A 13904-nucleotide genomic window follows, 5' to 3' on the forward strand; every position below is an offset into this window, starting at 1 on the left:
TACTTTTAATTCGAATTGAGTTTCATATAGTTGTTATCATTTTTTACGAGTCTGTTATTGAGATTTTTGTGTTCTATCTGTATGATCGAGCATCTTAGTCCATCGAAGTTTAGAGATAGTTTTTTCTAATATTATAGAGTCTTTAGTCAAACTTTTTCACGGTAAAAGCAAATCACATGCGATTAGTTTGTCATTTATTTTTGGAACCCCGGTATAGTCTGGACATACTGGGCAAACCCCCCATTGTGTATTCAACGAATGTAAACGGTACGAAACAAGCCTCATATGACAAGCTTGACTCAAAAAGTATATTTCAAATCATTTATATGGATAACCACCCTCCAAACCAAGTGAATTATCCCCCCAAATACCGATCTGTCATGTTTTTATTCGTTACATAAATTATTATTGGATCTAATAATAGTTGTTAAGGCAAATTCAATCAAAATTCTTTTCAGACTAAGTTCACATAATTTTTCTCAAAAATCTCTCGTTATTAATAAAATCCTTACATCTAATATGTAGCTTTTTAATTATAAATATGAGATTTTCTCATACAGTTAATAATTTTATATAACGATATTTAACGGAAAATCAAATTTATGAAAAAATGAACTCAATATATACATGAAGATAGTATAGTTTTAGAACCGACGTTGTACACATTTCATGAAATTTTTTGTGACTTTAAGAATATGTCTTTTAGGATAAAAATGGATATTAAATTACAAAAGTTTTTTAAATAATAGAAAATTATTTTTCTTTTAAATTAAAATAAAAGAATGTTATATAAAATAAAATAAAGTCTAATTTATTTTTTTGAAATAACAGGCTGGCTAAAGCATGAAAGTGTAATGATGATCAAAATGAAAATATATAAATAGAATATATACTCCATATAATATTTATATGAACCGATAAATTTATACGTATTTTGAAAATGACATAAAAGGAATCTATTAAAAGTAGTACAAAAGAATAATTATTTTGACACCTCACCTTTCTTCAAGTTATGGCTCATCTCACTTCAACTAGAATGTGACACTTAAATAGTAGTAACGTTTTATGAAGTTCATATATATATATTATGTTTCTTCTGCAGCGATTCTGATCTAACTGTTAAGATATTATTTGTTTTGAGTTTAGATTCACACGGACTTGTCCCTTAGTTTAACTCAAAAGACATCTTAAAAGTTGATTCTGAACTTATTCTTATAAGGTTTCTAACTTTTTTTTTGTTCAATTGAATGTGGAAATTGCTTATGGTGTAATATGTATCAATTAAAAAGGTTTGGCAGGAAAATGACTCGATTGTTCAATATGAATTTTTTTTTAAAATGAAAAATTAAAAGATTGTTTGATTCAAAACTCCAATTATATGATACCCCTTCTATAATGTTTGTCCTCCGTCATGGACGTTACACTTTCCTCCTAGCAAAATTATAGTATATTTGACTAGATATTTAAATAATTAAAAAATGATATGATTCAATAAAATTTAAAGAACAATCACAACAAATAACATATTTAAACTAACAACACAGTACAATAGATAATAACCATCCAAACAAGTTATTAATTATTTTTATTTATGAATAAAAGATGACTCATTAAAGGAAATTAATTAGAGAATTAAATTAAATAATCTTTGACTTGAGTCGCCAAAATGTGTTAAAGGATATTTGAACGTGTAACTTTCTATTTAATGATTGTGAAATTAGTTAAGAATCAATAAAATTTGTACTTTGTACGAAAAAAAATGTTGAATTTTCACATGAGTTGACCAATTTGTGTTGTAATAATAATAATAATACTATGATAGTATAATTCATATAGGTTTTTGTGAAACATGATTTAATTTAATTAGGCAAACGATTCAGTACAAACGAAGAAATTTCAAACAAAAAAATCGATTTTCCCTTTGACCTCGTTTTTCATAAAGTTAACTTTATGGTGTAAATTATTTTCGTTATCCAATTTTTGTTAGCCATGATTTCTTCATGAGTTGTCTATTTTGCCAGCAAAGACTCACAAAGTCTAAGTCCAGGCTGGTCATAAATTTTATTTTATTTTTCTTTTCCATTATTAATTCTTTGACTAAATTAGTGAAACTCCCCCGTAACGATTCTGGTTCAACTGTTAAGATATTGTTTACTTTGAACATGAGTCCGTATAAATTTATTTCTTGGATATTTCAACAAATGATTCTTACCTCATTCATATTTGATTGTTTATAACTTTCTTCTCATGATTCGATGTGAGATTCCGAATTTACCTTAAGGCGAAATATCATGTATCCTTCTTCAGAGATTTGCCCTCTGTCATGTCATGGGCGTCACAATTTTTTTTAAACATAGGCAATATTTCAAGATCCGATTATAAGTTATACATAGACACAATCCTCTATGGAAGGTGAAGTATTTCAACATAATTGTTGGTTTAGGAGATTTACTTGTTTCTTCATGCAGAAGCGAATACTTTTCAATCGCGACTTAAGTTATCGATCATAAAATTAAAGTCATTAGGCTATATCTATCTATCCTGCACAATAACCTTTTTACTGTTCATTCTTTGATTAACACTAGAGGAGATTAGTTCCTTCTGACTAATGAAGATACTACTCTCGTATAAAGAGCTTCTTCAATTATTCCAATTATTCGTGAAAGCCTAGAGGTACTTTTTCTATAGTGGGCCCAAGCTCTCATTGGACCCCACAATTATACTGAGGCAGTTAAAAAGTGTATTTTCTTCGGATATCACTCAATATAGGCCATCCTTGATCTTCTTTATTTTCGATGAAAAAATATCTCAATCTTTCAAAGCATCTTTCTTTTCCATTGTCTGTCACACCTCCTTCCCTTCGTCGAGCCTTCTTTTAAAATAAAAAAACAAAGTAAATCCTTGGTTTTCACAACTTAAATTCATTTTAAGAAATGCAGGTAATCTTCTCTCTTGTAAATCCTAGTTATCCGTCATCTATTGATAAAAACATATTTTTTTCTCAACACCTATACTGATATATTTATAAATATTAATCTAATACGTTACTTAGGTGATTAACTAACTAATTGCCTAATTGGTACCCTAATGAGTGAATCCGATTCAATAATATTTTCTTTAAAATTTGAACTATGAAAGGCAAAAATCTTATGGAAATTACAAACTTCCTTGAAAAATACAACACAAACTTATGTTTAAATATGTAGAAAAAAAATAGTTTCTTGTACTAAAGCAGGCCTAACCTGGACGGCAAACCACATTAATTAGATTAATCAATTTAATTAACTACTAATTAAATTTACTCTACCTTTTTGTTGTCGTCCTATAAATAAACTTATTAATGGAAATTAAATAGAATTTAATTAGAGAAAGTATCATGATGTCCCTTTTATAACTCAATAAATAAATTTTAAAAAAAGTATATTTGATCAATTATTAATTAACCCTTTAAAATAGAATTTTAATCACCATCTTAGCTTAAAAGCCTTAATGCACGTAACTACGTATACGTCCATATCATTTAATAATGTGACTTTTATAATTTAATAATTACTTTATTCTATTTTATTAACCTACTTGTTAATAATTAATTTGTTCCATTAATAATATTTTTGCCGGCAGGGCCTTCTATAAATAAAATAATAAATAGGAGATTACCCCACCAAATGTATAAGTGGTGAATAAATTAATTAAACTATATAAACGGTATTTAATTAAATTAAATAATGTTAGATTAGTATATAACTTAATATATATGAATTAGTCTTACATACCAAATTGACATGATTGAGGAAATCACCTTGAAAATAATAGGGAAGTTGACCCACAAGAAAATGGAAGTGATAGCGATTTAAATTTAAAAAAATTTGGTTGAACAGTAAAGTTGTCTCTGTGTGATTTATAGGTGACAAATTTGACTCGTGGAAGCAACTATTTATACTTGAATTACGATAGGTTGTCTTCATCGACTCATCGCACACCATAGATGCGGCTCTTTTTGAATTTTAATAACATGGAATGATTTGTACATCAGACTGTTCATTTTTCCTGAAAGGACAAAGGGGGCCCATTTTTATTTTTTAGTTTTAAAAAATAATTTCATTGTGACACTCATTAATTATGAGTGGAACGTCTACAAATCACTTATTAATTTAGACTATGATATGACGAACATTCCAATTTTCAAATATTGGATTCCATCACAACGTCATTTTCCATGCACTACTTGAAAACATTAGTGACTAAATCCTCTAAAAAGAAAATATTAAGGACCTTTTCATAAATTTAAATTAATTAAATATTTGTTTCCTATTTTTCTTTTTATATCCTTTTCACTTGTGAAATATTCATCGACTATTCCTTTTGGTGAAATAATTATATTTTAATTTATGAACCTTTTAAATTGCGACTTAAAAATTCGCTTTCAACATACTAATAGTTTCTTGAGTAAACATTGGACAATTATCTATAATTTTGTAAGTTATTTTCAAATATTCAATTATAGTCTATAAGCAATAAATTAGTATTGTTGATTAATATACGAGTAAATACAAGAAGCAGTTTTACCGCAGTTCGAAAGAATAATTTCTCGAGGACTATATTTACACCAATTCTAAAAAATAGAATAAAACCTAAATGTCTCTTTTTTCCACTTGATGTCCTGTATCTGTATTGAAGTCCGATTATTTTGTATTCGCAGAGCGTAAGGCTCCGTTCAAAGAGAGGTGAATTATTTCATACCCAAAAACTCGAACCCGAGATAAAAAAATGCCACTTTCACTTTGAAACCTTCATTGATTTTCACTAGCAAAAGTTTGACTAGATTCTGTGACAAATATAAGAATCTTTTAATTGATCATAAAACATAGTTTCTTGTTTGAATTATTTTATTATTAATACATTGCCAAATGTTAAGGGAAAGAATATTTATGATAAATTGTTAGCGTAGAATAGGGATTTTCTATTGTAGCGGGGCCAAACTTTTATTAAAGAAAATGTAGCTGACTTTATATTATTTATTTGGAGAAAATTAGTTATCCATGTCAAAAAAAAATAAAAAATCGAAAGAGATTATATGAACTAATGTATTGTTATTCATAGTTGATCAGAATCCAAAATAAAACGTATTAATTAGGTGAAAAACAATACTAAAATAAGTAATGTGGTAAAACTATAGAATGATAACAATTTCTTTCGCTCTTAGTAAAAAATTAATTGAAGCTCATATTCTAATAACAAAATCATAAATAAAGAAATATAAATCTTTTTATATTTAACTAATTATTTATTTGTAGGAAAAAAAAAGATTTGGAATTTCTGTAAATTGAGGATTTTAGCTTCCTTCTCACCTCATAGCATCTTATTCTTTCGAAAAATTTTGTACTCTATGAAATATGATTATTTTGATCTTTATAAATTACGATAGTTTTTAAATATATGATTTATATATTTATATATAATCCTACCTTCTTAACCTTTATTGTTTCTTGTTATTTTTTTTCTTTTCTATTTTTAGAAAAGAAGTTATATAAAATTCAAAGATATTACTACTACCAAACCTTATCGTTATCATTTTTTCATGAAGCATTTCGTCACTATTCCAAAAAGTCTTATGGGTGAAAGCGTCATTATATTAATTTGTTTGTTGTTATGTTATGGCCAACAAATAATATTACTATACATCATATCACTTTAATTCATCACCTACAACCGAAAACATATAATAAATAATATTAATAATAATAATAATGTTATATAACCACCGCAATCCTCATCACAAGTTAATTGTCCATATGCAAGGAGCTAGTCACAACTTTTTTTTTTTGACGAATATTCGATATCTATATTAAAGTTTCGACTAAATGAAAGCCGTGTTTTACTATATTTTTTAAAATTTTATTTCACAAGTTAATAAAGTCGGTATATGTGAATTCAATAGTATAAATTCAGATCTAGCTACTCATGAAATAAAAAAAGACCTCACACAAACTATCGTCACTTCTATAAAATGCAAACTACTATTTTTCCTCCTTGGAGATCTCAAGTTTAAAACCCCTTGCTTACGATATTAAGAATTTTGGTTTTCTGAATCAAATTCATCACACGTGACTTGTCTAATACCTTTTTCTTCTCCTATGTAATTTACAAACTAACCATAAAAACACGATTTACCTTGTGTACACTTGAAGAATAACGATTATGAATTTCCTTTTCGTCGATTTCCTTTTTTAAAAGATAAGTGTGTCAGTTGGAACCTTTTAAATACTTGGCTGCTAATGAGTGAGTGTCATGTCAAAATGTCCAATCTATTTATATTCATAATCTAATGGATTGCAGATTTAATAACAACAAATAAAAATGGGCCATTAGAATAGGGCCCAATTTGCTCAGGCCCTTTCATCCACAGGCCTGCACTTTGTATGACAAGACCTCCATTGTCAGAATTATTTTTGAATTTTTTTTTTTTGCATTTAGATTTTCGATTTTTTTTTTTTCGATATCTTACTAATTACGAAACGTAGTAGTATTTTGATTCTAAAATGTAGAGGAATACATTGTATCAAGCGGTATATAGTATTTATATATATATATATATAGCGGAAATATACATTATTCGCGTGTTGTATCTGTGTACTTAATAACTGTATTTTCATGTATATAATATCTTTGGGTAATTGTATTTGTGCAGATAATAAGTGTATCTGTGAATATATACATTATTCCCGCGTTATATTCATGCACTTAGCTTCGGTTGTTGAATCTCGTGCAAGTTAGGTTGTGGTTGTATTGGCTGCAAGCGGAACGTAGGCGCTTTAGGTGTGTGTTGACCATGCACTCTCGCTTCGTGTAATGTCGTATGTATAACTATATTTTTGCATATACAATATCTTTGTATAAGTGTATCTGTGCAGATAATAAGTGTATTTGCGCGTATCTATTACTAAACCTCAATTTATCGCGATATTATATATGAACTTGCAATATTTTATTTTTCTTGAAATGTAGAACATATAAGAAGGTAAATTGTCTAATGAAAAAAATAATTTGACATCTTTATTGTAATAGTATTTCCTGTTATGTTTTTAGGTAAATTACTATTAATTGACTTTTATTTAGAAAATAAATTACTTTTGCTTCTTTTCTTTTCATTAGTCAACTATAATCTCTTTTAAGATTTACATTTAAGGAAAATTATCTAATTTAATGAGCAATTTCAAAACTTATATATAAGCTTAATACAGTAAACATATCATATTATTACATATACAAAAGATTAGCAAATTAGAGGTATGTAACCTACAGTATCGAGTGACTTTGTTCACTAAAAAATTTGATAGATTATAAAAATCACCTAGTAGTTTTTTCTTTTTGTGATATTATTAGATAAATGATTCAAATCCGATATTTTTAATTGTATGTATTGAATTTTTTAAAAGTGAAAATGCAGAAAATGTGGAGATATATGGTTGCTTTGTTGTTGTTCATAGTAGCTGATTGTCATCCTCACAATGGGTAAGTCTCTAAATTTTTATTCAACGGAAAATGGTCAAAATTATCCTTATAATATTTATCGAAAAGTATTTTTGTCTCTCGTTAGAAATTGACCAAGGAGCATTTTTGTCCCCCAATAGAAATGGAAAATGGTCAAAATTGTCCTTGACCTTTTTTCGTTTCGATTTCTTAATCCATGTTCTTGACACTATATACAAGATATATGATTTTTGAGAGTTACATGACCTTTTTAGTATAATGTGATTTATTTATATGTTATACTTTTCGTATGAAGTAGATTTAATTAAATCACGAGCATTCACCTAACTTTATTATTTCTTTGTTGTTAAAACAGACGAAGATTGACAACAATGCCCCCAGTCAAATTGGACAAACAACCTAAACAAGTAAAAACCTATGTTTAGCAAATATATTTTTTTTCTAAATGTTTACACCTTTTAATTATGTGCTAATTAATTTTGTGACCCCTACTCGTAGCAGAAATAAATTCAGAATTTAAATTTTACAGGTGACGATAAGTAATAGATTCATTAATATTACTTTATCAACGCCAGATGGCCAAGTCATTGGCATATCATATGGTGGGGTTCAAAATATATTATCCATCCAAAATGATGAAACCAATAGAGGGTAATTAATTAATCTATAAACTTTGATTAATTATTTAAATATTTGTTTAATGTAGAAATTAATTACTAATAATACTTAATTATAACTATTTCAGGTATTGGGATACTGTTTGGTGTAACACTAACCCTCGTTCAAGTTTTTCACAAAAGTAATGTTTTATCTTCTTGTCTCGAATTAATGTTTGACAAAACAATTAAAAACAACAACTCGATACACTAAGCTTTCGTTATGTTGGGGTATGATGAAAGAACGAACCACAATGTAATGATTTATTGTATCTGTATGTTGTCTTATCTTGCATTTCTACGAGAGTTTAGTTTCATAGTTTGAATCCGTACGTAACATCATGGATAATTGAAAATTATTGTTATCTCTTTTTTGGGATAGATTTTCACTATTATAAAATGTGAATTTCCAATGAACGTTATAGTAGAAAATTCCACCGAAAACATTTCTAATAAGCCAATTTGTTATGGAATCTATTGAAAATTTGTGTTTGTTATTACTATAGTATTTTTTAATTGTCAGATACTCACTGACACTATACATTCAGATTTGTGTTGCGTAGATCTTATTAAAGGAAGAAATGTTCTCTATCAAGGGTTTTGTTATTCACAAGACTTGTTCCCGAGACTTATAATGATTAAGAATGGAATAATTCTATCTGTGTGAAAGTAAAAAATTGAAATTAAGTCCAATATACTTTTGGTTTTGCAGATTTATAGGAACAAGTTTTGAGGTAATAATTCACAATGAAAACCAGACAGAACTTTCATTTAAAAGAAAATGGAATGCTTCTCAATCAAATCAACCTCCCTTAAACATTGATAAAAGGTAAGTATTTCTTTTTTTAAAATTATATTTTAGGCGACTCTGATAGCGCGAAAATAATGTTACATTATCAGAACATATGATCAAACTTCTTTATAATAACTTCGTTGTTTAATTTCTCTAAATATCTTTTGACCGTTATAGCAATATACTGATATATAGAGAATTAATTTCAGGTTTATAATATTACGCGATACACCAGGATTTTATACGTATTCGATCGTTGAACGTTTAAAAGGATGGCCAATTTCGTCAATACAAAACATCAGGCTTGTGTTTAGGCTTCAAACAAACATGTATGTATTTTTTTTAATCTAAATTTTCTCAATCATCGATAAAATATTTTTTTCAAAAAATAAATACTATAGTATATTGACATTGTATATCTATGTATATAGGTTTAATTACATGGTTGTTTCTGATGAGAGGCAACGTGTCATGCCAACAGACGTGGATCGAAACAAAGGCCAAGTGCTTGGCTATAAAGAAGCTGTTCTTCTCACTAATCCGACTAATCCAGATTTAAAAGGAGAGGTACGATTCTGTAATTAAAATAAACTTATAAATCGACTAATTTATATTCGTATCATGCAAATTAACTCAATAAGTATATATGATCCAATTCATAACTCGACCTTCAAATTTAGAATTCATAAACTTTAAATACTGATTTTGTTTTTGACTATATATTCATGACCATTGCCTTTGATCAAGGCACGTGGAGAGATATGATCATATTCATCCCGTCACAATTTCTGATGATAACGATAGTCGATAACATGATTTTTTTCCACATAATTATATAGGTGGATGACAAGTATTTCTATTCAAATGATGATAAAGATGGTAAAGTTTATGGATGGATTAGTACTACTAATCCTCCATTAGGATTTTGGATGATTAATCCAAGTAATGAATATCGTATTGGAGGACCTCTTAAACAAGATCTTACTACACATGTTGGTCCAACTGTACTTACTGTAAGTCATTAATTAATTAATTACTCAATTAATTTCTATAATGTTTTTTTTAGTGTAGAATTATATTAATTAACTTTTATTTATTTATTTATAATTGCAAGGTATTTTGTAGTACACATTATGCTGGAGAGGATTTAGCAATTAAATTTCAACAAGGAGAATCATGGAAAAAAGTTTTAGGTCCTGTTTTTGTGTATCTAAATTCAAATGCTGCAGCTAAGGCAAATCCTTCCATACTTTGGAATGATGCAAAGAAAAGAGTATGTATTGGTTTCAGTTTATGTGTCTTACTTTCTTTTCTAGTTTATCTTTTTATAAAAAAATCGATTATCTATATTTTGGTACGATCCAACTGTTAAGATATTGTCTGCTTTGAGCCTAGACGTCTTATTCAGATTTGTGCCTTGGGTTTTGACCCTAAAGACAACCTAGTTCAGCAGTTAATTCTGAACTCATTTTTATAATAAGGTTCCTAACTTTATTTTGATGTGTGATTCAATTAAGATGTGATGTGCACTCTTTCTTCAAAGGCTTATTTTCTATTCCGAGCGTCACATTTTTATATATTATACATATTTTGTAAACTTCGTGTCAAATCACATTAACCAAATATATACAGATGAATCAAGAAGTTGCAAGTTGGCCTTATGAATTTGCACTTTCAAAAGACTACATCAAATCTGATCAAAGAGGAACTGTTAGAGGTCAACTATTTGTTAATGACAGGTATGTCTTTTTCACTTACGAGATTATACTGACCATGTTATTATTGTTATAATAATATCTATTTGTTAACCGATTAATAATTTTTTTGTGTTTTTATTTTATAAGGTTTATCAGTAAACAAAATGTGGCAGCATCCAATGCTTATATAGGATTAGGGCCACCAGGAGAAGCTGGATCTTGGCAAAGAGAAAATAAAGTAAGGTTAATTATATGATTTATAAAAAAAATAATGAAGAATATTTTAATTATATAATTTATTAATCTTTTTTTATTTCATTATGTTTTATAATCTCCAGGGTTATCAGTTCTGGATTAAAACCGATGGTAAAGGAAACTTCATCATAGAAAATGTCATATTCGGTACATATAACTTGTATGCAACAGTTCCAGGTTTTATCGGGGATTACAAATACACTTCAAATATAAAAGTTACTTCAGGTAATTCTACTTTCTTACTTAATTACTCATTTGTTATTATTTCTTAATTCTAAACAATAGTTTTTAATTTTTTTTTTGAACAAAAATATAGGTTCAAATATTAAATTAGGTACTTTGATTTATAAACCTCCAAGAAATGGAGCTACAATTTGGGAAATTGGTATACCAGATAGAACTGCTGCTGAATTTTTTATTCCAAATCCACCTTCACAATTCAAAGTTCACAAATACAAAAATAATTCTGAATCAAAGTAAGTTTCAAAAATAATTTTTTTATATATATTAAAATTTTAATTAATTGTAATTTTTTGTTGTTGTTTATTTACTCTATATTTTGGTTTGCAGATTTAGACAATATGGTTTGTGGGAACAATATGGTGTTTTATATCCTAAAAATGATCTTGTCTACAATGTTGGGACTAGCAATTACTCAAGAGATTGGTTTTATGCTCAAGTTACTAGGTAAATTTGTTTATACAGTCAAATCTCTTTATAATAACGTCATTTGCTTCAATATGTTTTGGTTGCTATAGACTGGTAAATTGTTGTTATGTACATAGAACATAACATGAAAGATCAGTTCCATAGAAAGCCTAACACGAATGATTATTAATTAATAATAAGAAGGTCCGACTGTGTATATATATATATATATCGACCATTTTTTCTTTTACAGTCATTAGATAAAATATTTTAATAAAAAATTAATTGATGTTTTTTTTTTGCAGGAAAATAGGAAATAAGACATATAAAGGTACTTCATGGAAGATTATATTTAACCTTGCCAATGTTAATATTGCCTCAAATTACACTCTCCAATTGGCTCTTGCTGCAGCTCATGAAGCTGACCTACATGTATGTATTTATATTCCCTTTAATTTCTTGACTTATTATTTCGAATATGTGTGATGTTGTTCGGATTTTTAAAAATATTATCGATATGATAATATTTTTATAAATATAAGTACGATATTATTATTAGAGAATTCGAGCAGTCTAGAACATATTATGTCTTTAACTAACTAAAGTTTATTTTTGGTTGTTTTTTTCTTAAGGTTTATGTCAACGATGAAAAAATACAAAAACCTCATTTTTCGACAGGACATATAGGAGGAAGTAATGCGATCGCAAGACATGGAATTCATGGATTATATTGGCTTTATAGCATTGGAATACAAGGCAAATTGCTTGTCAAAGGAACAAACACAATTTTTCTTGTACAATCAAGCGGTCTCTCCCCTTTTGAAGGTGTAATGTATGATTATATTCGTTTTGAAGGACCTCATCAATAATTAGATGGTTATTTTCTTGGATTCATTTGTCTTTTTTTAAATTTGTTTATTATAAACGCTATATTTAGAAGTGAAAGAATGATAAGATCCATAAGATCAGTTAAAATAAAAAATGTGACAAGTAGCATCCAATATATATATATATATATATATATAAATATTTACTATAAAGATGAATACTTTTTCAATTCAACTTTTTTCGGGCCTTTGAGAATCTAACTTTTTTTTTTGTTACTTATTTGGAGTCTGAAATTTACTAGTTCGATTAATTCAAATTTATACAATGTCATTATAAAAAAAAAAGAAAAATTATATAAAATTATAACTTAATCATAATCTCTAAAATTCTTACCATTTAAAAGAATTACAAAAATCCCCTCTCGGATACAACCCTATCCCCTCTCAGATATATCCTCCCATTAAGTAATGTATCATTTACAATGTATCGGACAACCAAGGAATGTATTCAAAATCAATGAAAAATCTGAATTTTTTGAAATTGAAAAAACTTTCGAAATAAAATGTAATTAGCCCCAAAAATATATAACATTTGTGTACCTTATATTGAAAAAAATGGCAATTCCTAACGGACATTCCATTGGAAATTTATTGGAATAATTTTAGCCTTCAATATATAAAATAATGATGATACAACCACCATTCTAATAACTCACAACTCCTAATAGTTATCATATAATATAAATTTCTCTAAGATCATCAACTAACTTCAATCACAACATTTTGCATAGTTATTATTTTTAGCTCATAAAAATATAATTTGTTTAAGCTATTTAAATTGAGCAACTTTCACATATAGCAAACACAAAATTCATATTTGTATGTTATAGCAAACTTTGCATAATTGCGCTCCATAACAAACATAAATATGTATATTTCGCTATACATATACAAAAGAAAGCAGTTGTATAATCTACTTTGGTATACATATACAAAAATATCAATTGTATAAAGTGAGAGAGGCGAGTTAGCGAGCGAGATCTGGGAGAGTGGCGAGTGACATCTGGGAGAGTGACGAGTGAGATCTGGGAGAGGGGAGAGAGGAGAACGAAAATATATGTATATATACAATTTTCATGCATTTTATACATTTGCGTTTTTGTATAAAGTGAGAGAGGGAAGTGAGAGAGTGAGATCTGGGAGAGTGGCGAGCGAGATCTAGGAGAGGGAGAGAGGGGAACGAGAATATATGTATATATACAATTTTCTCTCGCTTTATACAAACACAAACGCATTTTATACAATTTGCGGTTTTTGTATAAAGTGAGAGAGGCGAGTGAGAGAGCAAGATCTGGAAGAGTGGCGAGCGAGATCTGGGAGAGGGGAGAGAGGGGAACGAAAATATATGTATATATACAATTTTCTCTCGCTTTATACAAACACAAACGCACTTTATACACTTGCGTTTGTATAAAAAACAAGAGAGGCGAGGGAGAGAACGAGAGTGGCGAGCGAGATTCACCAGGAGAGGTTAAAT

The 13904-nt window shown here is 28.1% G+C and overlaps 1 protein-coding gene across 1 annotated transcript; it reads left to right on the plus strand.

The window, feature by feature from the left end:
• Positions 1-7441: 7441 nt before the first annotated feature.
• LOC125836927 (probable rhamnogalacturonate lyase B) lies at positions 7442-12409 on the plus strand. The gene is made up of 13 exons (XM_049516080.1): positions 7442-7512; positions 8860-8976; positions 9150-9269; positions 9372-9507; positions 9780-9953; positions 10055-10213; positions 10573-10679; positions 10785-10875; positions 10976-11117; positions 11209-11368; positions 11463-11579; positions 11846-11972; positions 12173-12409. The coding sequence occupies exons 1-13, from the start codon at positions 7442-7444 to the stop codon at positions 12407-12409; spliced, it is 1758 nt and encodes a 585-aa protein (XP_049372037.1).
• The last annotated feature ends 1495 nt before the right edge of the window (positions 12410-13904 follow it).

Source organism: Solanum verrucosum, unplaced genomic scaffold, assembly GCF_900185275.1.
Source record: "Solanum verrucosum unplaced genomic scaffold, falcon-dt-bn FXZP01000099.1, whole genome shotgun sequence".
NCBI lineage: Eukaryota > Viridiplantae > Streptophyta > Magnoliopsida > Solanales > Solanaceae > Solanum > Solanum verrucosum.

Bases quoted from the DNA above. Each gene is read 5' to 3' on its own strand.
- LOC125836927 (XM_049516080.1), top strand. From the start codon at position 7,442: ATGCAGAAAATGTGGAGATATATGGTTGCTTTGTTGTTGTTCATAGTA. The intron at 11,118-11,208 runs GTAATTCTACTT...ACAAAAATATAG, and splicing joins AAATATAAAAGTTACTTCAG to GTTCAAATATTAAATTAGGT. The intron at 11,973-12,172 runs GTATGTATTTAT...TTTTTTCTTAAG, and splicing joins CTCATGAAGCTGACCTACAT to GTTTATGTCAACGATGAAAA.